Source organism: Hypomesus nipponensis, chromosome 9, assembly GCF_054491055.1.
Source record: "Hypomesus nipponensis isolate SF chromosome 9, ASM5449105v1, whole genome shotgun sequence".
NCBI lineage: Eukaryota > Metazoa > Chordata > Actinopteri > Osmeriformes > Osmeridae > Hypomesus > Hypomesus nipponensis.
This window is the reverse complement of record NC_140369.1, coordinates 21,944,880-21,971,400: the sequence shown is the minus strand read 5'-3', so window position 1 is coordinate 21,971,400 and position 26,521 is coordinate 21,944,880. Positions and strand designations below refer to the sequence as shown.

At 43.7% G+C, this 26,521-nt stretch overlaps 1 protein-coding gene and 2 long non-coding RNA genes across 9 annotated transcripts; 2 read left to right on the top strand and 1 right to left on the bottom strand.

The window, feature by feature from the left end:
- The first annotated feature begins 5,118 nt into the window (after positions 1-5,118).
- On the top strand, positions 5,119-7,335 carry LOC146273474 (uncharacterized). 2 transcript variants are annotated; one of them, XM_084706394.1, is made up of 8 exons: positions 5,121-5,712; positions 6,000-6,070; positions 6,158-6,334; positions 6,425-6,486; positions 6,569-6,655; positions 6,743-6,784; positions 6,853-7,026; positions 7,241-7,335. In XM_084706394.1, exons 1-8 carry the CDS (start codon positions 5,555-5,557, stop codon positions 7,316-7,318), a joined length of 849 nt encoding a protein of 282 aa, XP_084562520.1. In that variant the 5' UTR covers positions 5,121-5,554; the 3' UTR covers positions 7,319-7,335. The 2 variants fall into 2 exon arrangements, with proteins under 2 accessions (XP_084562521.1, XP_084562520.1); XM_084706395.1 differs by lacking the exon at positions 7,241-7,335 and having other exon boundaries at positions 5,119-5,712; positions 6,853-7,099.
- A 6,050-nt stretch (positions 7,336-13,385) lies between these two features.
- On the bottom strand, positions 13,386-15,085 carry LOC146273473 (uncharacterized). Its single transcript, XR_014766711.1, has 3 exons — positions 14,959-15,085; positions 14,015-14,128; positions 13,386-13,839 (listed from the first exon to the last, which is right to left on the bottom strand). It is a non-coding gene; the product is annotated as an uncharacterized LOC146273473 (long non-coding RNA).
- A 676-nt stretch (positions 15,086-15,761) lies between these two features.
- Positions 15,762-22,057, top strand: LOC146273472 (uncharacterized). Of its 6 annotated transcripts, none has more exons than XR_014766706.1 (7): positions 15,762-15,882; positions 16,054-18,451; positions 19,310-19,359; positions 19,471-19,985; positions 20,072-20,101; positions 21,333-21,417; positions 21,597-22,057. It is a non-coding gene; the product is annotated as an uncharacterized LOC146273472 (long non-coding RNA). The 6 variants fall into 6 exon arrangements; XR_014766707.1 differs by lacking the exon at positions 15,762-15,882 and having other exon boundaries at positions 17,362-18,248; positions 18,382-18,451; XR_014766703.1 differs by lacking the exon at positions 15,762-15,882 and having other exon boundaries at positions 17,369-18,451; positions 19,471-19,693; positions 19,811-19,985.
- The last annotated feature ends 4,464 nt before the right edge of the window (positions 22,058-26,521 follow it).

Here is a 26,521-nt window from a genome sequence, read left to right as displayed (position 1 = left end):
CTGACAACGTTACAAAACAACGTTGCAAGGAGGTCGCGGTTACCGACTGGCAACGTCGGAAAATAACGTTGCGACAACGTCGCGGTTACGGACTGGCAACGTCGGAAAGTTACGTTGCAAGGAGGTCGCGGTTACTGACTGGCAACGTCGGAAAATAACGTTGCCACGACATTGCGGTTATGGACTGGCAACGTCACAAGATGACGTTGCGGCAACCTACTGGCGCCCCACAGATGCACGGTCCCGCAACGTCGCCAAAGACGTTGCGGCAACGTATGTTTGGTCAACGAGTGACGTTGCGGCAACGTAAGGGCAACGTAACTGTGTTAGCTGGGATGTCATTAATTGTTTAGCGCTCAAGGTTACAGGTAACGCACTTGCGCACATTGTCTAAAATTGGAGTCAGATATTAATGAGTCAATTATCTCCCTGAGAATCTAACCGAAAGTGAATTGTGGTTCCCATGCCAGGGACAAACACCAAGCGTCTCTGGCCTTTCGATTCAACGCCTACACAATCAGCAAAACAAGCTAAATTAAGCCTATTCGTATGATACTATTATAATGATGATGAGTGTTACTATTTCTAGCTTATTATTAATGCCATCATTGTGGTGGTTACTGACATAACGTTCTAACAATATAACGACCCTAACAATATTGTAAATCAGACATGATTTATTCATATTCGTCTTTGCTCCAGAATAACATGTCAACAATCAATAATGACGCCGTAACATGCCACAATATTATAACTAATTATGTTATGCTATGATTACGTTTGTCAGGCCATGGGCATAATAGCGTTCATTACAAAATGGTTAAATCTGCTTTAAAATAACGGAAATAAACTCTACAAACAACCGTCATGTATATGTGCAACCATTTGTAAAATGTGCTACAATAAAGACAGGCAACTGTAGATTATCAAGTCCTTTCTCCTTGTTCTCATTCAGCTCAGGTAAATCAGTGTTCCCTTTTGTGCTTGTCCCCTGTTCGTATCCGTAAAAACGTTTCTGGCTTCCAAATTTTCTTGATGTAAGCAAAGAAATGAGGTGCTAGTTTACCCATTTCGGATTGGTTTCAAACTTAACAAAAATCAGGAAAAATTATTCTATGAAAAAGCTAGCAGTATGAGCCAGGTTCGAGAATCAAACCAAAATTATTGGGGGAGATTTAGAAATGTTGACTGGAGTTAATAGAATAAAAACGATTGGACGAGTCGGGTAGAAAATCGGAAATGCAATACCACCTAAATCCACCGGGGCCGTTGCCTCAAGCCGAGGGGTGAGGGTCTGGGTGTTCTTAATGAATTATGCAATATGAGTAGGCTTAATGCTTGAAAATATCACTAGAAGGGAAAACGGACCCACCTGCAACCTACGCAAGCAAGCACACCCTCTCTAGTTGGGTGTGCTCTGCCTTCGGCAAGGGCACAACCATTGTTATCTCACATATATATTATTATTTCTTTTTGCCCCCCTAAGGCTCAGTACATATTTGGACAACATAGACAACGCCTGTGTCAAAATGTTCGTCTTGGTCTCGATTGAGTTGCTTGTATTTGGATTTACGTTCCGTTGCACAGTTTAGGAGGTTACAACGTTTTTGTGGGGACCAAGTGCCTTTTGTCGACGAAGGGTAACCTGTGCTAGCTACGTCACCACATCAATACACGTTAGCAACGACTCATGGATACAACGTGATAGAGACTTTCTAGCTCGCGAATTGGAGCTTGGATTACGAGTGAAAAATACCACCCCAAAAAATCACAACCATTTGGCTATGTAGAGAAAGCGATTTCGAGTGGAACTGCAATCTCTCATTTTTGATTTAGGTCGTGACAGTCTTTGAAATTTGAGCGAGTGCAGGTCGCCCGTGAGACCGCCTCGTCTTTTAGGCGGCAGCCATGCTAGAAAGCATCATTGTAGTATTTTTTGTAGCTAATTTTATAGTTCAATTTTACACGAAAAAACAGAAAGAGGGAAATGTTATGACGATATGACTATTGTGAAAACAGCCAGGTGGTGAGGTTTTAATATAGATTGCTGTTAAAACGTTGATTTGTTTGCTACGTGAGAGCCTGTCAGCCTCCATTGACGATTGCGGCAGCAACAACAGTGATGTCAACAGTGTTGAGACTCAGTCAACTGTCGATCTGCGTCCGGTGAATATTTTCTTAATTTTGTACCAGGGTTAATTCTACATTTAAAAGGACAGCAGTGTTTTAAAGATATGGCGATTGCAAAGACAGCCAGCGGGTCAGCATAGTTTGTTATTTGTGTAAAACTTGGAATTTGAGTGAGACTGCGTCTTGTTTTGACGTTAGCCAGAGTCACAGACTCGGACTGTCCACTGGCAGTGTAGTAGGCTACAGTACTGTCTTCAATGCCACAGCTATGGCTAAACTTTATTATGTCTTATTACACGGGTGTTCTTAATGCTGTAGAAATGCTCCATTCACTTGCATGGGACTTCCCAACGTTCTGCGGTGAACAATTTTCTCATATTTGACCGTTGCTATGCATATTTGACCGCTGTCAAGGGAAGTGGCCTTTTTTGCCTCGGATTCACATCTTTCGTAGCACTCCGCAAGTAGTCCGGTAACTTTTCAACCCCAGCGTACTCTGTTGCTTAGCGACGTCAGCTGATTTGAAGCCTAAATAATGCTCAAAGTTCAACGTCTTTGGCGAACTATTTCTCTGCTGATCAACAATACGAATGGTAACAAATACATTGTAAAAATACACACTGTGTTAAGTTATTTTTGTTGGCAAGTAGCCGTGTAACTTGAATACATAGTGTAAATCTGTTCATATTTCATTTTTCCAAGGCATATCAAAAATTAAAATAATTTCTGTTCAAGGCACCTCTCTGTGTCTGTGTCTCTCTCTCTCTCTCTCTCTCTCTCTCTCTCTCTCTCACCACCTACTCCCCTCAACTCAATCTACCTCCATGTCTCCAACAACTCTGATAACTTTCTCTGTTACTTTGCCTTGCTAAAGCGTTTGTCTTACCTGCAGATCAAGGTTACATGTGTGAAGATGCCTCCCATGTCCCAGACCAGCTACTGTGAGTAATCGGTTTATTAATGTATCAAAAGTAAAACATTCATAATTGAACTATCACTTTCTATCAAGAAAGAGGGATCCACCAATCATACCGTGACAATCCTCGACAATCCCCTGTTCTTCCACCAATCAAAATCCGATCCCGCCCAGAGGAACCAATGACGCTGGACGAAATTCCAGTGTCAGAGGCCATGATGTCCCACCCGTGAGTGTCCTTGTTAACGTCCCCTTTAGGCTACTGCTCTGTTGAACACAATGTTAAGATGTGTCATTAGTTGTCATTGTACTGTAGAGAGTCCGTAACACATCTGTTCTTGTTCTTGTTACAGTCAGTGGAGGCTGGTCAAAAAGGTCCTGTTGAGAAAGGTAGATAAAATGTTACGTTTCTAACTCAAAATACTTTTTTACTCAGCTTGACAATAACTATGTGTATCTTTGTTGCGATTTAACTTTCTCCCCTTTTTTCACTCTGCCTGTTTTCTCTCCTCTCTCTCTCCATCCTTTTCTGTCTCTTCCCCCTCTCACCCTCTCTCTCTCTCTCTCTCTCTCTTAGAAAACGAGCATTGCTGAGCTGCAGAAGCGCTCAGAGGAGATGATGGAGTGGGTTCTCCAGGTGGCCAATGATGGGGTTCTGCCTGCCATGGCCCTTTACCAGGTCCTTCACCTCCACCAAGACCTTCTGTCTTCCGCTACCTCCTACAGCAGCGGCATCTCCACAAGGAACAGGTCTTCTTCGTCTCCTGCTTTGTCCAAGGACTGGGCCTCTTGTCAGGGCTCAGCCCAGCCTGATGTCCCCAAGGGGATCATCTCAGAGAAGTCCCACCCCCTGCTGGAAAGCGGGCTGGGATCCAGGCCACAGGACAGGCTATCGAGCGAGATGCCTCCGACACCCCTTCACCCCAGTAGGTCCACAGAGGAGGATATCCTTGCCACGGCATCCCTCACTGTGGCAGAGGTCATCGCCATGTTGAAGGGAGTGATGGCGAGAGACAGGGAAGAGGCGAAGCTGTCTGCCATTGTAGAGGAGCTCTGTGACTCGGCCATGGACAAGGTGATGGACGAGTTGGTGCTTCACTACCCGGGCAGCTCCTTGTCTGAATTCTATGTGACAAGTATCTCTGAGGACCTGATCCTGAACACCTGGCAGGACGCCAAGGAGAAGATCCAGGTCCTCGCCGACATCCACATGGGCGCCGACATTGAGCAGATGCCCCCGCGGCCCCTGTTGTCTGCCAACAGCAACACGTCAGAGGTCGTCTTCCACAGGGAGAAAAAGGAGGCTGAGAAGATGGCGTCGTTCTTCATTGGCAGTGTGGCGGAGGCTGAGGAGATGGAAAAGGCTATGATATCGCCCAGGCCCAGATGTGTGACAGCGGTATCGACCGGCTCAGGCCGCAGCTCGGTCAGCAGCATTGGACGCGTCAGATGCGATAGCGAGCCGCACAACCCCTCCACCCAGATGGAGAGCCTCTCTGGCATCCTGGCCCACCACGCCCTCTTCCAGAGACAGGGCGTTTTCACCACAGAGGAAAAGCTGGAGCTGGTGAGGTGGGTGGGGGGCATCCTCCAGGGGATAATGGCCAGAGAAAGACGCTCTTCCCTGAACAGCCCCAAGACGACGACACAGCCTCCCTGCCCCAGAACATCTCCAGTGCCTGCAACATCATCCACCTCGTTCTGGAGAACTTCAGCGCAGCTGTGGAGATGATTAGAGAAGGAGAGGTGGACTTCCTGCAGCCACGCGGTAATGACTGCACCCTGTTAGTGGAGTGCGTGAGCGAGTCCCTGCTCAGCCAGGTTACAGAGTAGGTGAAGGCCCTACAGAGGAGGAACCAGGGGGTCAGCAGCGGGAGGAGCTGCAGGAGAAGCCGCAGCCAGGGAGAGCTGCTGGGGAACTGGGTCAAGGGAAAGGAGGAGAAGGAGGCTTGCACACGATCGTGTCAGGAAAGCTTCCTTTTCAGCACCCAGCAGGAGGAGAGGAGATCAGAGGAGGAGTGCAGCTCGGCTAGCGACGAGGAGGAGGAGGAAGAGGAGCAGCAGAAGGAGGAGGCCAGGTCAGCCTCCAGTAGCCCTAGCCCCAAGAGCCCTAGCACCAGGAGCAAGGCAAACAGCCACAACCTCAACCTGACGGCTCACAAAATGCTGGACACTGTCGTGCGGATGGCAGATGGCCACCAGATCAGTCTCCAATGATGAAGACTGCAAAAAAGACAAAGGAGGCTCCTCCGTCGGGTTGTTGGACCAGGCTGAGTATGACCTGGGGCCTGTTGCACAAAAGTAGAATTAAGACATCCGGGATAAATGACTCAGCTGAGCTCAATGAAGCCAAAACATGTGCGTCCAGGCTTAATTGGTTGCACAAAGACCAAGCCAGGATGAGCAGACACGGATTCATTAAGCCAGGTGAAACCAATCCTGGATAGGTGCGCGCTCACGGCTCACTCAAATAGACCCCGCCACAGATCACAGATTAACTGATTTACCATGGCAACTAGAGCCGCGTACTTTTCCCCGTCGGAAGCACAAATCCTCATGGAGGCATACGAGGAGGTAAAAGATATAATTAAGAAGAAAGGCAACACCGCCACAGTGATAAAGCAAAGAGAAAAAGCGTGGCAAAGTATTGCAGACCGCCTGAATGCGTAAGTAGTGCACAATTACACACTCACCGCTCCGCTGAAACATCACAATTACAATTCAAATATTTAATTCACATCTCCAAAAATGCAGTTGTACTGTAATTATGAAACGGTTAAATTTTTAATTGAAATGCACTGCAGATATGAGTGAAATTGTGTAAAGTAACTCCATCACACTGTATAAAGCTATGATAAATTTTTTGATATTTTTACTGAAAACAAGACAAAAATACCAAGTAATTTTTTGCAGTGTGACTCCATTAAATGTGTGTGTGTGTGTGTGTGTGTAGATTAAACATGAACGGGCCAAAACGGACATGGCAGCAGGTCAAAATCAAATACAAGAACATTCTGCAGAATGGTATGGTCCCTGACTAATATTTAACAAAGCACAAGCATATATTGTACCCAGAAGGTGCCTGCTCACACATTGTCTGTACTGTTTTAGCAGTGAAAAAGAATACCCACAGACAAGGCACGGGTGGTGGGTCACCAAAGGCTGACCTTACCCCAGCAGAGGACATGGCCTTGGAGCTAAATAAAGGCAGGCCCGTCTTAGAGGGGATCCCTGGGGGGAAAGAGACAAGCATAGGTTCCTCCCAAGATGCCACCCGCTTCATTCAAGGTATGTCCTTCCATCTCTACATGGGATACAACCACATTCATATTGAATCAATTTGGACTGTCTGACTTTGGTTTACCTATTGCCTTGCAGTGTCTGGCAGCACTGTGTTCCTGTTAGAGCCACCAGCACAAGCACCAGACGATGCTGATCCAGTGAGTACTCCATCAAAGGCATACTGTAGGCCTGGCATGTCTTGTCTACTAGCTTCAATATGAATCCGATTAAATGTGATAGGGTGAAGGCCCCAGTGCAGCAGCAACAGCACATGATGGAGACGATGATGAGGAGGAGACCATCTCTCTGGATTCCAGAAGGCATGAGGTATCATGTTAAGACTGTGAAAGTACTATTTACTCTACAATGGTGAGGAGTCCTCATCAAAATCAAAAAATCTAATTTCTTTTACAGGACCCAGATGCTATACAGTGGGAAAACCAGCCTGGCAACATAGTGCGTATTAATAAAAGGACACCACATCCTGCCAAATTCCAGCTGCGCTAATTGTATTGTGTTCACAGAGCTCACAAGCTATCAGAAAGTTGTATGGCAACCACCTCCGGCGCCAAATAGAACTGGCAGACATAGACATTCAGTACAAGAAGAAAAAGATGGAAAATCTTGCACTGGAGTCCGAAATAAAAAAGAGGACAATTAGGAAACTGGACCTTGAAATAAAAAAACTTGAGAGGGAGGTGAGATATGCCTTCAATGTACACTGTATGCTAACTGTAACACAAATGTATTAATCATTATTTTTCTTTCCTCCCCCAGCTCCAAGAAGATGACACAGCTGAAAATAAAAAATTAGGTATATTCTCGTAAAGTCAAGTGAGCCATGACATATGAGCTCTTATTGTGAGCACACAGGACGGTGGCATCTTTCTAAGGTTTTTTTTATTTTCCCAGCAATCAGTACAACCAAGTCATCGTTATAAGGCATCGCCCTCTTTTGCCCACCCCCCCAGCACCAGGTGTGGCCACTAGCCTATATGAAGGCCCAAAATTGTGTGTTCCTTTCTGCTCTGACAATGGCATGCCCATTCGTGCGAGATGTGGTGGATGAAGAAGCACTTGTGCTGAGGAGAGCCTTCAGGCGAGAAAGGGTCTTCAGGGACCGGTTGGACCCACTGGCCTTCCCTGATGACCATCTATATGAAAGATACAGGTTTTCTGCAGATGGCATCAGGTATCTATGCAGACTACTGGGTCCCAGGATTAAGCACCGCACTGCACGGAGCCATGCACTGAGTGTGGAGCAAATGGTTTGTGTGGCCTTGCGCTTTTTTGCTAGTGGAGCCTTCCTGTACTCAGTGGGGGATGCAGAACAGCTGAACAAGGCCACAATTTGCCGCACAATAAGGAGTGTGTGTCTGGCTATCAAAGCATTAGCAGATGTCTTCATCTCCTTCCCTGGCCACAGAAGACTCTGTGACATCAAAGAGGAGTTCTATAGGATTGCAGGTAAGAGGATCTACAAATTACAGGACAACTGTTAACACATAGTAGGATACTCATTACTTTGTGTGACAGGTTTCCCCAATGTCATTGGTGCAGTGGACTGCACACACATAAGGATAAAAGCCCCCTCAGGTGCCCATGAGGCCGATTTTGTGAATAGGAAATCCTTTCACAGCATTAATGTTCAGGTGAACATAACTTTTTGATATTGTCCATTGACGAACACGCTGCATTGCCAGTGATGTGCATTGATTGGTGTAATATTCATCATCTTATGATTTCAGATGGTCTGCAATGCTGACTGTGTGATCAGCAATGTTGTGGCAAAATGGCCTGGCTCAGTCCATGACTCCAGAATCTTTCGGGCCTCTGAAATCTATCAGTGCCTATCACAAGGTAAGCCACACAACCCCTATTTATAACCATCATGGCTGTGTCAAGAATATCACTGTGTTTATGAGGTAGTAATGATGAGATTTTGTGTTGACAGGTGAATTCTCTGGTGTGTTGCTGGGAGACAGGGGGTATGGCTGCCAGCCTTTTCTCCTGACACCTTTCACAGACCCCCAGGAAGCACAGCAGGCCTACAACCATGCCCATGCCAGGACCAGGGCCAGAGTTGAAATGACCTTTGGCCTCCTGAAGGCACGCTTTCACTGCCTTCACAAATTAAGGGTCAGCCCTGTTAGGGCATGTGATATTACTGTGGCTTGTGCTGTCCTCCACAATGTGGCCTGCCTGAGGAAGGAGAGGGCCCCCAGAGTGCCACCAGCCATGGACTGGGACAATCCGGCAATCTTCCCTGATGACGACAGTGGTCGGCTGCTGAGGGACCAATATGTGTTGAATTATTTTAGTTAGTATGTGTGCTTTCAATTTTGGTTAAATATGTCCTGCGGTGGCAGAGGAATTTGGGTTTTTTTGGGTTCGTTTTTTTACGAATTTGGCCTCTTATGATGTTTGTGCGGTATACTGTGTGTAATACAAGGCTGCAGGGAGGCTACTGCATCCATTCATTTGTCTGTTCAGTTGATGTGTATGGATTTGTCCTGCATTTATTTTAGTGTGCAGACATGCAGGGTGTGTTATATACAGACCTTTGAATGTGTATGTATCATTTTGTATAATATGCTTGGATTCTGTGCTTTCCATCTTGTAGAGTCACTGTGACTTCAGTTTCGAAAGGAGCTGATGGTTTACCTGCTTTGTTTTGTCCTTATTCAATAAAGGAACATAATGTTACACATTGTGTTTTTATATTCATATGGAATGTGTATTTGTTTATATGACAGAGTACTAGGGCCACACTGAAGAAAAAGGATAAAGTCATAAATTTATGAGGCTGGTTCTTTCTGCAGAAAAGCTACATATTGTTTTTACAGTTTTGATACTTATGACAATGTGATACTTAATATTCTGGCACATCAGCATGTCTTTGTTTATGAAACCATACTGAAGTACAATTTCACGAAATGCCCCACATCTGTCATTTTAACAACTGTCCTCCTTTAAAACAACTGGTTACAATATTATGACTTGTGTTTTTTTCCCCTCTGTGGCCCTAATATTCTATCATTTTATATATAGCCTTATAGTCTATGGGAAACTGTAAATTATCTAATGATAGCAACATCATCTAAAAATCATTTTTTATCCAAAATCATTGAAATTAATGATCACAAACGTTTAAATAATGACAGTGGGTCTAGTTATATGTGATAACAATGTATAGTGAGCAGTGAAATAACTATTGGTTTCCATTTGTGGTGACTGCTGACTGACATTAGGGATGAGATTAAATAGATCCTGGAATTTAGCCTGGTCTGGAGCAGGCTAGCTCCACAGAATAAATCTCCATGGTAATTTATACCATAACATATCCTCCTGCCCCCTATCCATCTTTAGTGCAACCAGATTACGGATCAATTGAGCCAGGATCACCAAGATATCCTGGCTTAATCCCTTATCCTAGTTTTGTGCAACAGGCCCCTGGGCCGCCTGCTCGCCTCTCACAACATGTGTACCAGGATGTTGCAGACGAGGATCCAGAGCTTCTCCATGGAGCTGATTGACCGCCTCTATGAGCTGCTCCTGGACACACAGGTGGGACGACTCCCCTCGAGTACAGGCCGCTGCCGCTCCAAGCCCAACATTCAGAACCCGGAGGCCAAGCAGCACCTTCACTCCAATGCTGTACAATTTCATCCACTTGGCTTTCAAGAAACTGATGGAGAACTTCCTTGGCCTGACCAACTTGCTTCCGGACGAATGTGTCCTGGTGAACGACCACCTCGAACTGATGTGTAAGAAGGACAGGTCCTCCATCAGGGATGTATCTTGGGACAGCAGCGACAGCAGCGACTGCACGTCTCTGGAAGGGTCCCACTGCGTGATGCCGGGCCCCAGCCAAGGGACTGTGGGTAGGAACCGGCCATCTTCCTCTTACAGCCAGGACCAGAGGAGGGTACTAGAGGCAATTTCTGAGGTGTTAACCCTTAAAGTGGGAGGGGTCCTTCAGTGTTCCTGCAATTACCCAGAAAAAGTAATGGCCATTGTCAACAAAGGTAGAGAAATCTTTTACTCAATTCAATACATTGACCCCAAAGGGAATTTTCAGGTGTTCAGGTAACTAATAACACTGAGCACACTGTTACAGAATAAGTACAAATGATACAATGCATTTAATGGAATAATCTTTAGAAATAGAATGTCTCACCATGTCGCCATATTGCTGTTATTAAATGAATGTGTTTTACATGTTACAAAAATTCCTCCTTGTGAAATGTTCCTTAATCTTTTGGGGTAAAAGACCTCTGGAGTCTATAACTATGTTAATATAATACAGAGTTGTAAGTGCTACAGTACCGCAGAATGACAGTGTAGGTATAGTTAAAAACTATAATATTAAATACTGTTTTAAGAAAAGTATAGGTAATAGCTATAGTAATACAAAGATACTTAAAAGTGTGAGTGTGTTTTTTTTTGTGCCAGGGGTTGATGCTGAGTTCATGGCCAGGATCGCTAACCTTTGCAGCTCCTCCTCTGAAGCCACAACAGGAAGTCTCGACCCAGAGTTGAGTTCAAGTTTCACTAACCTAAAAGTAGGCCAGTCTGAGAAGGCCGATATTGTCCCCGACAACGACAATGTTGACCATGTTTATGAATTCCATGAAGAGGAAGAAATGTCAGATAGTCTGACTAAAGGAATCAACATTGCCAGGCAAATAAATACCATGGGGGATGGGAAAGATGATGAAGCTTCTGGTCTCCCTGAGGTGGTCCAGGTGCTTCCCTGGTTGCCCCTGAGACCCCCTCCCTGCAGACTTTGGAGATTTGCATCCAGGAGAAGGTCTGGAAGCCCTCCGGGCCCAGTGCCCTACACCACCAGACCCTGCGGGACCTGCTGCATGGTCTTCTGGTCCGCCTGGCCCTCCAGGAGTCAACCTCTAGCTCCTCCACCTTCTCGCAGATGGAGGCAACTCTCCTCCAGGAAGTGGGCTGGATTCTCAAGACCCAAGATGGGATCAGCCTCGTCCTGGAGCACCTGCCTCAGAGCCCTTTCTACAGCGGCACAGACGCCCTGGACGCCATGTTGGAGGCGGCTTATGCTAAGCTGTCGCTCAGCACTAACAGCAGCAGAGCCCTGCTCCGCTCCGCTTGCCATGGAGAAGCTGGAGCCATTTGTGGCCTGGCTGAGACCATCGCCAAGGTCATCTCCCGCCACGCCAAGGCCTGGCACGCTCCTGCCGTGTCCGATCTTAGCGTCCATTTTGAGAAGGAGAATGCTAAGAACTCTGCTGGCTTGAAAAAGGCCGGAGGAAGCTCCAGCTCCTTGTGTGAGGATGTGTGGCTACATGACGGACCTGAGATGGAGTCTTCTGGCTTGGGAAAGGCCAGTGAGACCCATATGGAGATTAAAGCAGATGGAAAGGTCAAGAAGAGATGTGACAGATTTGGTTTTGTAAAGGCCAGAGAGTGTCACTTCTCCTCCAAATCACCAGAAGAGCTGAGGATCTCCAGGAAGCAGAGAGAGAGAGCTGCAGACCCAGGCTTGTTAAAAGCCTGGGAGAACATCGACAGGTCTTCTGAGGAGACCTCCACTTCCCCGTCCTGCCACTCATCCTCTTCATCCTCCAACTCTATGTTATCCCACTCTGTGCCCTCCCAAACCTTCAACAGGTCTTCCATCTTCTATTCCAATCTGGGACATCTTGGAAAGAAAAAACTCTCCAGCCTCCAAAGATGGTTCACATTGGTAAGCTGAAAATAACTCCACACACACTGGCACTGGGTATAACTGACCTTAACTGAGTCAAGGATAAGATGGGTTACAAGTAAGCATGTGTAGAATACATTATGTATGAGTAGTAAACAGTAGATGTAATTATTTCGCAGACTTATTCATTCAAATCCAAACACGAGGGATTTGAACCTCTGACAGTTACAGTTAATGTAGTTATGTCCTGTCAACATAATGTAAAACATTTAAGAATGTAAAGGATTTATGTTTGTCTTAACTCTCCCTTCCACCCCAGATGAGAGAGAAGACCAAGGCGATTACTGGAAAAAACAAAAAACAGTTACTCCTCTCAACGGTGAAAGTGAGATTATGAATGGATATTTGTTCATTTAGGCAAGGCTTTAGTTGGCGCTCCCATCATTTCACACACAAACACACACACACTCGTTGCAAGTAAATAGACAGTGCTGAAGTTGTGTGTGATGTTACATCCTGTTGTGTGATGGTTTTCCATGTCCAGGCCCAGATCTTGCAGAGTCCTCCAACATCCCAGGAGAAGAGGAACCGAAACAAAAGAAGTCTATTAAAGGCTTCTTCCCCAGGATCTCTGGCGCTCTCTCCAAGGTTTTCTGCTGTAGCTGCATGACTCACCAGTAGAGGGAGCTGCTTGCTTACTGACCTGACTGCAGCGAGGACCTGTCACTTCCCACTCTGATCATTATTAAAAATCACTTTTGATCTTTTTTTCAAGAATAAAAAAAAACTAAAAAACATTGGCATTTTGTTTATACTTCCCTTGTCATCGCTAAGCTGTTTGTGTTTAGGTTTGTGACATCTCCATATCAGGACTGCAGCCACACAGAGGATACTTATTGTGGCACGGTACACAGTCACTTTACTTCAGTTTAAGACTGAGATAAAACACTAGCATTTCTTAAACTTTTAGATACATAAAGTTGTGTTGAGAATGTTAGGTATTTCAGGATTACTTTTACTGTGTTTGAATGCAAGGAGGGTGCTTGTCTTATTCTGTTATCAAATAGGAAGGTGAGGAAGGTGGGAGGGAAGGAGGAGGGGGGGAGGAGAAGGTGAGGAGGGGGGAGGAGAAGGAGGGAGGAGGAGGAGAAGGTGAGGAGGAGGGGAGGGGAGGAGGAGGAATGGGAGGAATGGGGAGCAGAAGGAGAAGAGTGCCTGGCAGAATGAGGGATGAGGGGAGGGCAGAGGGAGTGGAAGAAGGAGAGAGGAGGGGAGAAACGGTGGAGTGTTCACACACCAATTAATATCTGTTACCAGGGAATCATGAATGTAATCACAAAGGTGAAGAAACGTTTTGAATAATGTCACAAATTACAATTTAATTAACATATCCATGAGGTTAAATTTACATTTGTCCCAATGTCCTCATGTATGCTTCAGAAAAGAACATTGATAACAGATAACCTTATGAGAACTGGGACTTGGGCAGTAGAATAGCTGATCACTGTGCCGCACGCTGAGCAGTGCTCCAGATGTCTGCGTGGTGCGATGATGTCATACTGTTTCTGAAGCTGTGCTGTCAGCACTGGACCTGATGACCAGGTTCTCCTGGTCTTCTCCCTTGCCTCTGGTCTCTCTCTTCTCCTTGTTCTCCTGGCTCTCCAGGTTCCCTTGGTCCTCCTTGTTCCCCTGGCTCTCCTTGGTCCCATGGTTCTCCGGGTTCCCTTGGTCCTCCTGCGGTCTGGCAGGTTGCATCTCAAGCTGTGTGCTGTACTGGGCCAGGGTGGCATACAGGAACTGGTACTGCTCAGTAGTCTGGACCATACCACCTCTAGGGAGAGGAGGAGTGGTGGCAAAGAGGAGGTGAAATGTGAGGAAGAGTGGGGACAGAGAGGATGGGATGAGAAAGATAGTAAGAGGGAAAAGAGGGAGGGAGAAGTTTTTGCTAACGAAGGGAAAGTGATGGGTAGGGGTGATGGGGTTTGGAGAGGGGGTAGTGTACTTACCTGTCCAAAAGTAGACTGCATACTATTCTTAGTATGTCCACCTGCCTGGAGTGTCGAAGCTGTTGACAACCGATACAGCTGGCGATGAAGCAGCCTGTTCTACCAATGCCTGCACTGGAGAGGCAGGAGACCCCAACAGGTTAAACCAGAATGTGTTAGCCTATGTGTATGTATGCCTACTTGGGTGTGCTTTGGAGATGGGTATGGCTGCAGCCTGCAGCCTCCCATCTGATGCCCTCCCGTCTCATGCCCAAGCTGTCCAATGGTAAATTCAGAGGGTCAAAAATACGAAATCGAGAATTATTTTATGGATGGAGTTAAAGGTAAGTTCGTGAGCACGTTTGTTGCAAAAAAAAAATTTCAATATATTGTTTGCTGATTTCTGGATGTTATTGTTCTGTCCCTGATGTTAACGTATATTTGATGAAACCTGCGATGACCTTCATTTAAAACTGCATCAGCGTTTTATGTTGACATTTGTTGGCGAATATTAGCTAACGTTACCGAGAGCAATTTATGGTTGCAGACTTTGATGGTTTCTTTTTGTGATTTCCCTTAAGGACACATCCGTGTCTTAAAAAAAAAGAACACACCACAGGTGACAAAATGCACGGTGTGCTGTACCGACCATCATTGTCCCCCAACCGTCGTGGTTGTGCCTAACCTTAACCTCGACCTCTGCTACGACTCTTGGCCTTAAACTAATCCTAACCTCAACTGTCGTTTGGACGCCTAAACTCAAGCGGGCCTCCCAGGCTGCAGCCGAAGAATTGATTTTTAGTTTGTAGTCTAGCTAAAAAAAAAACATGTACACCAAAGTAGGAAGGATAAATAGCGGACACAAGCTTTTATTTTGAAAAGTAGAGGCATGAGACGGGAGGGTATGAGGCGGGAGGCTGCAGCCATACACTCTTGGTGCTTTGCCTTCGGCATTGTTATCTCACATATCAACTTCTCAGTTCTTCCGACGTTTTTTGGCCATTAACTAGTCCTGCATACTTTCACCGGAGAGGATGGCTATGACTTCTGGTATTTCTCACTTTTATACTTTTTTAAAGAATTAAGGTTTTTGTGCAAATTATTCTCCCATTAAAAGTAATGGTAAATCCTTTCAAATCATTAAAAAGCTTCCTCCTCTTTCAAACTTAACTGCTTCAGCATACTTTCAGCTAAAGATACCATTCAACCTTTAAAATGTTCACAAGACATTCAGCTATTCCCAAATGATTCAGCTTTTTCAAATATATTCAGCCAAATTTGAATTGTGACAGTTTTAAATACATGAAAAATGTGGCTTCTTCTTGATTTTTATGATTGAGCAAGCCAGCACATTCTGCTGGCTGCTCTTTTTCTGATATTCAACTAAATTGTCAAACAAATTCCTCTGACGTTCATATAGTTTAACTTACAGAAACAAGTTATACCTTAAAATGTAGGAAAACTTGTCCTCTTTAAGCTAATGTAACTACTAAAGAGCTCACATTTACAGATTTCCAGCCATGAGCCTTGAACGAGAGCAGCCTTTTAAATTCTCTCACTAACTTCAACGGAGAGGTGGGTAAATTCGTCAGAGAATTTCGAAAGTAGACATGTTTTTAAACTGCCGGTAGATTCGTATTTTTGACCGCACACACATATAAAGGACATCTCTGGTTTCGGCAGAGTCTTGGGTCTCGGACAATATCCATATTTTTTGGGATTGGACGTATAGTTTTGCGTCTAGGTTAACTTGTTTGAGGTGTGGATGCTAGGTAAACGTTGGTTATTCTCTCTGCCCAGCTCGTTAGCGAGCACAGCTGCTCCATTGCCGTGGCAACCAAACAAACACACACCAGGAAACCAAAAGAAACACGTTTTCGAAACTGCAGGTAGAGTTTATTTCTGACTGCACTGACATATAAAGAATATCTCTGGTTTCGGCAGAGTCTTGGGTCTCGGAAAATATTCTTATTTTTTGTATTGGACGTACAGTTTTGTGTCTAGGTTAACTTGTTTGAGGTGTGGATTCTAGCTTAATTTCTGTTATTCTCTGCCCTCAGCGCGTTGGCAATCATAGCTGCACCATCACCACAAACTGCCTCTTTTCTGGGACTCACACATTTTTAAAAGGTATTTCAGCTTTCAGCTTGCGGGTATTTTCTAATTTCTGTATTTTCAGCAATAAAAAAAAAAATCGTCTTTCAAAAAAACGTTCATCTCCTTCAGGAGCTGTGTGCTTTTTGTTTTGGTATTTCTCACATTTATACTTTTTTAAATATTAAGGTTTTTGTGCAAATTATTCTCCCTTTAAAAGTAATGATTGATCCTTTCAAATCAGTAAAAAAGCTTCCTCCTCTTTCAAACTTAACTACTTTCAGCTAGAGACACCATTCAACCTTTTAAATGTTCACAAGACATTCAGCTTATAACTTCCTACAAAATGTTCACTATTTCAGCTTTTTTAGCATGGTCAGCTATCCCCATTCAGGTTTTCAGCACTCTCACTGCTGTTCCGCAGGAACAGCCTTGTCTAGTACTATTCCTATTTGCCCCCTCCCCTAAGGCTCAGTCAATATTTGGACTACATAGACAACGCCTGTGTCAAAATGTTTGTCATGGTCTCGATTGAGTTGCTTGTATTTGGATTTACATTCCGTTGCACAGTTTAGGAGGTTACAACGTTTTAGTGGGGACAAAGTGCCTTTTGTCGACGAAGGGTAACCTGTGCTAGCAACGTCACCACGTCAACACACGTTAGCAACGACGCATGGATACAACGTGATAGAGACTTTCTAGCTCGCAAATTGGAGCTTGGATTACGAGTGAAAAATACCACCCCCAAAAAATCACAACCATTTAGCTTTGTAGAGAAAGCGATTTCGAGTGGAACTGCAATCTCGCATTTTTGATTTAGTTCGTGACAGTTTTTGAAATTTGAGCGAGGGCAGGTTGCCCGTGAGACCGCCTCGTCTTTTAGGCGGCAGCCATGCTAGAAAGCATCATAGTAGTATTTTTTGTAGCTAATTTTATTGTTCAATTTTACACGAAAAAACTGAAAGAGGGAAATGTTATGACGATAGGACTATTGTGAAAACAGCCAGGTGATGAGGTTTTAATATAGATTGGTGTAAAAATGTTAATTAGTTTGCTACGTGAGAGCCTGTCAGCCTCCATTGACAATTGCGATTGTGTTGACACTCAGTCAACTAGTTGACAGCTGTCGATCTGCGTCCGGTGAGTATTTTCTTAATTTCGTACCAGGGTCAATTCTACATCTAAATGGACAGCAGTGTTTTAAAGATATGGCGATTGCGAAGACAGCCAGCGGGTCAGCATAGTTCATGTTATTTGTGTAAAACTTGGAATTTGAGTGAGTCTTTTGTGCGTCTTGTTTTGACGTTAGCCACAGAGTCACAGACTCGGCTCGCCCACTGGCAGTGTAGTAGGCTACAGTACACTCTTCAATGCCACAGCTATCCCAGCTAACACATGACGTTGCAGCAACGTTGCCAGTAGGTGCTCAGTTGGTAACCCGCGACGTTACCTTCTGGCAACGTTGTGGCAACGTCATAAAGGAAATGGTGCCAGTTGGTCCCATGGACAACGTTGTCACGACGTCATACCTTGGTCGGCTGGTTACGTTATTTTTAGACCTGTGGGCAACGTTGCCGCGACGTCGTACCTTGGTCGGTTGGATACTGTTATTTAGGTCCCGTGGACAACGTTGCCGTGACGTTGTCCCTTGGTCGGCTGGATACATTAATTTTGGTACCATGGGTTAAGTTGCCGTTAAGTCTCTCTTTGGTCGCAGGACAACGGATCTTGAGTGCAGTGGTTTATCCATGGAGAGATCACACTGGACTGCTCTCAGTTCTGACACTTTTGTAATGCAGCCATAGTCTACATGAATTTCAATCACACAATATTAAATGTTGCACCCAGCACGTATAAATGTAGACAATGTATGTAATTAATGTGCAGCTCAGCCCCAGCATGGTCACCAATTTTCTCATATGCAGAAACATAGCTTTAATAAATAAGACTGAATTTGGAATATAATTCTTATATTCTTAGCCTTTGGCCTATATTAAAATATAAGTATTTCATTCTTTACATGTACAAAAGCAATCAATGTGTGATGTGTAACATGATTAAGCAAACATTCTTTGTCCAGCACACCAAAGCTGTATGACACACAATGCAAATTTGAGCTGCAATAATTTTGTAATACAAAATTATTAAATGTGACCAAAAGGTAAGCGATTCTTAAGTTTCATTTCCAAAGACAAGTCATCACAGAATATTACAATTCTTCCTTAGCAAACCTGCCCCTGAGCAATAACTTTGCGCATGCCCATTTGAACGCATATCTGAACCTGGGATTTCAGAAAAGAGTTTGCAGGGATTCAAAACCGTCTGGAACGCATGGATTTCAACTGGAAACTAGCTACTTCAAAGGTGAGTTTCTTTACAGAAATAGATTAAAATATATAAACATATTTTCTGAAATTGGATGGAGCATGCTATTATGTTAAGGTTTGAAATATAGGCTATTTAGCCTGGTTATCTTATTCAGATTCACATTGTTTACGTTAGGATTTCGCCAGCTACTAGTAGTAGAGCTAGTATAATGTACTGTAGAGGTAAGGCTATACCCTCCAGAAAGTTATGTTTAAATACTGAAAATACATACATCAAAGTTGAGCGTCTCACAAATCACCCACAAAAACTGAAAATAAACTTTCAGAACTGTTCGAAAAAACCTTGTCCGAAAATAGTTTATTTTGCCCTGGATTTTCAAAGACTGTGGAGCTAGCGCATGGCTGATCATGGTTTGATCAGTCGGTCATGGCATGCACAGCAATGGCGTCTATAAAAGTATCATGTCACTAATTCTTCCAATTTGTACATGACATCTGTTTTTGGATAAGTTTATTCGTTTTAACCTTATGATGCGTGAGTTCTAAATATTTCCGACGCTTCCACGAGTGAGTTTTTCCCAAAACGGCAGCTAGGTAGCTTTAATTAGCTTCCGTTACCTAGCAACCTAGCATAATACTCGTAGCAATGCTCCTACCTGCTAGTATTACTTGTTAGCCTACTAATTGTAAATGTTGAAGCCATACTATAGCGTTTGTCACATTGTTTGTCTTTCGGAAAATAGTCGGTTGTAATGTTCAGAATCACACGTGCGACGCTACGCTGTGGGGCCCTGCTTTTGAACGATCACACATGTGCAATGCTACTAGTTTTATATCAATACCAAAATGCTAATACTATGTACTTAAACTAAATTCCACTTTCATTTTTGTACAGAGTATCCTACCACTGTCACACGGCCTAGGCTGTGTCCCTGGGAAATTATGGTAAAGTAATGAATGACCGTTTTTAACAGTGACAATAATTGTATGAACCATGGCAACCCTAAAGGCTATGTTTTGAAGCAAAAGCATGACTTAAAACTTTTGCATCACCAGACCCCTAGGTGTCAACTCTGGTCTGGTGGAGGAGAACCCATATGGGGTCCAGGAAAACAGCTGGCAGCCATGCAAGTGCAAATATAAGACACTCAAAGCTTCTCAATAGCATTGCCAACTCATTGTAAGGCAAACTTAAGTTGTTCTGATCGTGGCAGGGGGATACATATTTGTCAAAACAACAAATGCTGTCTTACTAATGCTTTGTATACAACCATTCAAGGTAACATGTGTTATTTACATCAATGTTACAGCTAATCTAGAAGAACCACAGTGTATGCCAATCATGTTAACTCTTGTAAACTTGATTTACTTGTCTTTACTGACAGACGCATTACAGTTTATGTTCCAGAAGATGGAGACGTGGAGGAGAACCAGTGAGAGGCTCTCCTATTCAGGCGACGACAGGGCAGACGCTGAAGAGGTGCCAGTGATGGACCTACAGGTGGCCCAAACACAGGCTGAACTCCAAGACCTTGAGGAGCGCCTTAAGGTGCTGGAGTTACGAAAGAGTGGTAGGTGTTTTGAGATGCCGTGAACTATGGCTTACACGCAGCGTTCAAATTGGTGCTAACAATAAGTTCATGACTTCTAATTGCAGATGCTGTGATGAAGTGGAAGACGGGACTAGGTAGGGCTGCACGATTAATCGAATTTTAATCACGATCACGATTTCGGCTTCCCACAATCAAATTCGCGTGATCGAGCGATATTTAAAATGTGTCATTCCGTTCATAGACCGCTCTATATCAACGTTTTTTTTTGCAAAGCCAATCTAGCGCTCCGTAAACCAATAGGTACGTTCGACATCGGCTGTGGCTGCATGAAACGACCAGCGAGAGTTGCCGCTTGCTGTCGGGGAGGAGTTATAAACGGCTTTAAAATGTGTCATTTTATGTATTGGGCTATGGTAAACTCTTTCTCCAATGTGCTGGCTGCAGCCGGCTGCGGCGCTGCGTGGAGTCGAATACACCTAATGTCCGTTCACGTGCCTCCATGAGCCAGTCAGAGTTGTTCCCTGCACCATACAGCTCAATTTCTAGATGTAGATGGTTACAGACAGAGTAACGTGAGGAAAATTCCGCAACAGATAGAAGTCGGTCATAAGGCTGCTATCTTAACAAAAAAAACTACATGTGACCTGCCTTTGCTAATCCTTAAAGAATTATTTTAGATACAGTATAAGTTTAGATAGCTTGCAAATACAGAGGATAGCCTACCGAAGTTGAGTTAGCCAATGTTGTTAGCGATGCTAGCTAACGTTTGCTAGCTGCATAACTTTTAACTGGGTCTTGCAGCGCTGCTTGATTTACTGAAATTATTCTGAAATGTTATGTTCTACTAGCCATTAGCCTATTTGAGCTTGGCACAGTTTTCCAAAGCCCTAGTGTAACTGTGTCGACACAGTAAATAATTCCTCTTTCAAGTAATAAGCCCCCGTTCAATTGTTGAGCATCAAATTAGCTGCAAGGTCTGTAGAGATCTGTGTTTTGCTCATGCATAATTCGGTTAAATAAAATCGGTAAAATAAACGTCATGAGTGGAACAAAAGATAAAGTAACGTGGCATTTTATTTTGTGTGAGTTTTAACTTGTCCAGTGGGGCAAGTACATTTCTCTTCCACTTGCCCTACAAAAAAATCCACTTGTTCCAGACAAGCGGACAAGCCTTAATGCTGAGCCCTGCCGTATTTGTTTTTTATTGATTATATATGAGTTTTATACACATCCATTATGCAAGTACAATGTATTGTGACAATGAAATTTGATTAGGTTATAATCAACAAATAATCGTGATAATTAATCGTGATCTCAATATTGATCAAAATAATCGTGTTTATCATTTTGGCCTTAATCGTGCAGCCCTAGGACTAGGAGAGAAGGCTGTGGAGCTCTTCACAGCGTAGACACTCAAACACGCCCCGGCTGCCCATTCAAAACAAGCCAGGTGAATGACTCATGCTTGCAGCTTCCATATCCAACCTGTCACATGGCTATGTGACAAACTAGAATCACATATTTTTCTGAAGATGTGTTATTTTAGATGTGTTTTTTTTATGACTTGTGTAGCCCCTTTCACGTGTGCACGTTGATAGGACACTAACTTATTTTGTGCTTCATTGTCAGGGCCAACAGACAGGACGTGTAGCGGGGACTGGAAGAAGATTTTAATTCAGTTTTTGCAATTTGTTTGTCTGGCACTTTTGTTTTGCAGTGTTTGTTTTTCAGTGGCACTTTTTATTACATATATATATTTTGGCCATTTTAGTTTTTATTTTAAATGTTACATGCATATTTTGTGCATTGTCATTTTAGCAGATCCTCTTATCCAGAGCAACTTACATTAAGTACAGGGACATTCCCTGGAGGAAAGTAAGGTAAAGTGCCTTGCCCAAGGACACATCATTTGGCAACCTTCTGATTTAATAGCCTGATTCCCTAACCGCTCAGCCATCTGACTCCCCTTTAGTATAGGTAGACCACATATTTAAGATTCCTATATGTTGAATGTATATACCTTCCTGCCAAAGTAAATTCATTGTCTGTGCAAACTTTCATGGCGATTAAAACACTTTCTGATTCTGAAATGCTGCCTCGTTTATGATTTAGCTTGAGTCAGGCTACACATCACACAAACATATTCCTCCGAACGTTCACATCTGGCACATCTGTTATACCAAAACAAGTAGCCTTCTGGGCAAATGAGGTCTGCATATGACATATAGGTTACTTAATAATTAAGTAAATTATTAACGTTGCAGTTACGGACTGGCAATGTCACAAAACAACGTTGCTAGGAGGTCGCGGTTACAGACTGGCAACATCGGAAAATAACGTTGCAACGACGTCGCGGTTACGGACTGGCAACATCAGAAAGTTACGTTGCTAGGAGGTTGCGGTTACGGACCGGCAACGTCGGAAAATAACGTTGCCATGACGTTGCGGTTACGGACTGGCAACGTCACAAAATGACGTTGCGGCAACCTACTGCCGCCCCACATATGCACTGGCACCCCACAGATACGTTGCGGCAACGTAAGGGCAACGTAACTGTGTTAGCTGGGTAATGTATAGAACTCCGGTCATTATCGGGGAAATAAGCCCCTTCAGGGCGAAACAAAACCCCTCCGGTTTGCGTCAGGGTGTTGTTCGCCCTGTCAGGTCTACTATACATTATCCCTTACAAAAGAAACATTCTAATTTCCTGCGCTTTCAAACAATCAGTGGAGGGTGGATAGCAACGGCAGATAGCTTGCCTCCAGCAAACTGCTTTTGAATTAGCCATGTCCCACTAAATTAATGTCGAACTTATTTAGTTTTGAGGGGCTGAGCTCGAGTAGCTTCGCGACTTTTTATAGTACAAAATCTCTGTCAATCAGAAGATGCAGTTTTTCGACAGACCCTCCAATCATCACGCAGAAGCCCGGCGTCCATGCCAGCCCACTCCTCCATTCACCCGCAGAGACGCCGAGCATCTGTTGGCGGGAATCATCGCAGCAATTATCCAATGACCGTATAGTTTCGAAGCACTGGAAAAAACTGTTCAAAGCAACCACATTGAAATCCATGGATGAGAGTCTTCAACAATAAAATGCACTATGATGCTACGGGAAAGTATGAGAAGGAAATCGAGTCAGTCAACATGCTATATGTAGCTGAACAAACTCGTCTTTGAGATGAACGTGTTTTAACGTATTTAAAATGTTAACACAATAGCAAATATTTTACCATATTGTTTTGACAATTTAGGGGAAGCCGAGCTTCCCTTGCAGTCTTAAAGAAATGGCCACCGTTAGAGTGAAATATTTCATCATTTGAAGAATACTGGTTTTCCCAAATGTCTACTGTTATTTTTTTTGTGACACATATTGGCCACTAGAGGTAAGTACAGTATTTGACTGTACTCAAATAATTGGAGGGAAACAGTCACAACAGAATCTCAGATAATGGTGCATGGTGGAGGTCAGTTGCTCTGAGAAGTAGCTAATTCATGTTCGTTCATCTTGATTTAAATTAGATTCCAATCATTTTTGTACAATACAATGGGCAGGGTGAAGATAAAGAAATATATCTTAAAGCAATTTGGAGGTAGTAATTAATAAGTTTCATGCTCTGAATTTCCCAAATGTAAATACACAATGGAAATCTGGAATATGTTACAACCTGTCAACAAGTGTATTTTTGAATAATGAACAATGTTTTAGAAGATGGCTGTATACACTTTGGCATGAAAATAGATGGCAAGTTAAGTCATCTGTAAAACAATGATGTGCTGGATGTGCTGTAGTCATGGACGATGATGTCCATGGCTTTGCGAAAGACCACATGGAGACACACTCTGAGCCGGTTGATATGAGAGAAACCGTTGAGAACAATATGGTCATGAAAAAGAGAAAATTGATGGTAATGTCCAAAGAGGAATCTGTTGACAATACAAATGAAAACAAGAGTGTAGAAATGGAGCCCACTGAGGAAGTGGAGTGTAATGGTGTCAAAGGACAAGGCTATTGTTAAGGTCAGCCATGAGGACAGTAGGTCTTTAGAGTTTGAGGACGATATAACAATTCTGGAAAGGCAAAATATAAAAAGAGTGGAGAAAATAATGTCAATAATGAAAAAACATGCAGAAAGCTTAACCAAGTGCCAAATAAAATTTTCATTGAAATAGACAACAAAAAATAAGACCTTTACCTGGCAACCATCTGCTGCGAAGGCCATGGACAGATATTTTCTATAAATGTTTCAGAAATAAAAACCCATGCTGTACTTTGATATTCAAGTATCAGCACATTAAACTCTTCTCTTTGCTCTCAACGAAGGCAGTCGCATTTTCTTTCCCTCTCCTCCCCCTGACCTTCCCTGCTTGCTTCCCTGCTTGGCTTCACGGAGAAATGCTCTAAGTTTCAGTAATTTGTATAGTTTTTGATGATATTATTCAAAATCAAGTGAATTGACTACAACCACAAAAAGGAACAACCTGAGGGACTGAAGACCAAGGAGAACAGAAGTATTTTGGGCTGCTCTCCCAGACTGACCACAGGCAAGCAAGGTAAAGCGTGTTCCCTGTAGAACTATGGCTTGCAACGACTGCAAACAACTTACGCAGAGGATAGCTGAACTGGAGTTAAGAGTCAAAACCCTCTTAGATATCAGAGAAACCGAAGACCTTATAGATTCCATGCTACCTAGCCCGGAGGCTAAGCTACCAGCTAATGAGCCACCCTTGGAACCAGCTCTCTCTCCACCAGCCGATGGACCAGATGAGTCATGGACTGCTCTCTGCGCTAAACCAAAGAGGCCTAGCGCTGCCTCTACCTTCATCGGAGATGGGAATGGCGCCAAGGATAAAAAGCCAAAAAAGCGAGGCAGAAACTCTTCCCGCATCACCTCTCCTCCTGTCCCACTCAGAAACAGATTTGAGCACTGGGAACTTTCTCTCCCTTGTGTGTGGAATCCAAGGCGAAGAGGCACAGGAGTGCTAGCCACGCAGCTAACCAACATGAAGAGCCCGGATTGCCGACACACCATGATGGTAGCTACTACACACATGCAAATCCAACATATCATCGTCTGCTACGACCGGGAGTCCCCCATTTCACTCCAAGCCCCTCTCGGGGCGCTGTTCGACCCCCTATCAAGTCTAATCAGACAACAATATCACAGGATTATAAAGATCCAAGGTATGCTAAGACTATCCACAGCCCATCAGCTCTTAGAGGAGCTAACGCTGCTAGTACTATAGAATCTATTGCTAGCACTGACACAGTGGCTAACCTTGGTCTAGCACAAGGACCTATCATTGCTAACCCAAATAAGATAAGAACTGGCTCCGCTGCTACAAATAACGCAAACGTTAGAAATGCAAACACAACACCACATATAGCCACTATCTTGATTGGAGATGCCATGACAGCACATGTGTTAGGATAATTTCTCAAGTAATGCACAGAGTCGTCGGATTCAAAGAAAGTACAATAGTTTAATGCTTGCCAGCAAGGAGACAAAGTCTGATCGCAATACAAAGTTTGTCCGCTAGCATGTTGTGCTAGCTAGCTATTTAAGCAGAACCGCTCTTTACAGTCATTGGTTAAGACAAAGGCATGCAAATGTTCCATTGCTCTTCTTCATTGGCTCCTTGCATAGACCTGGCGCAGGAGTGTGCCTGTTTAACAAAAACCTGTTTAACCCTTAAGTCACCCCAGATTTTGTCTCCAAATGTACACCCCCAGTCAACCTTATCTCCATTTTATAGGTGGCAAAAGCTTCTCCCCCTCCCCCGAAGGTGATCTCCTACAGAGCAGTCAGGACTTACGATCAACAGACATTTCTTTCCAGCCTGCTGCTAACTCTTTTACAACCTTTGCATGATAAGACATCACTTGGGCACAAATCCTGAAATCTCATTATATGTTATCAATTTCTGTTTCTTCTCAAATTAATATCAATTTCCTGTAGTATAACCAAGTTTCTCAAAAACTAAACATGAAGCTTTAATGCAATTCCCAAGTAATACTTCATCAAGTCACATAAATGAAACAGCATTGTTATCACCTCTTCCGACAGTCCATAACTGTTCTCAAAACATTCAAACTTCTGCCCTGGAACATAACAAATCAACTGGAACATATTTACGTAACTGGTAGAACGTATCATGATAGGAGTGTTTGTACCTAAATTTTATTCCACAGAAAAGTTTCTCACTTATCTCAAGATTAAAACTTCACTTCTAAATCTATTTAACATTTGCATTGTTATCAATGAAACAGTTAAATCTTTACTTTTCCTTGTTTCTCAAAGTCCAATTTGTTGAAACGGATGCCATGATTGTGTGCATGGTGATTGTGTAATCTTCTCGTAGAAGATGTAGTCTGGTTACAACGGCAACCTCAACGCACTGTACTACAGGCACAGCGCGGAGTTTTCCTTATTTTGACGTCAAACAAAATGCACGCTTGACTCACGTGTACCATGATATCTCCTTGTTTATCACCTCTGAAACTAGACAGGAATGACCTCGTTCACCTTGGGTCATTTTCCAGGACTTAACGTGT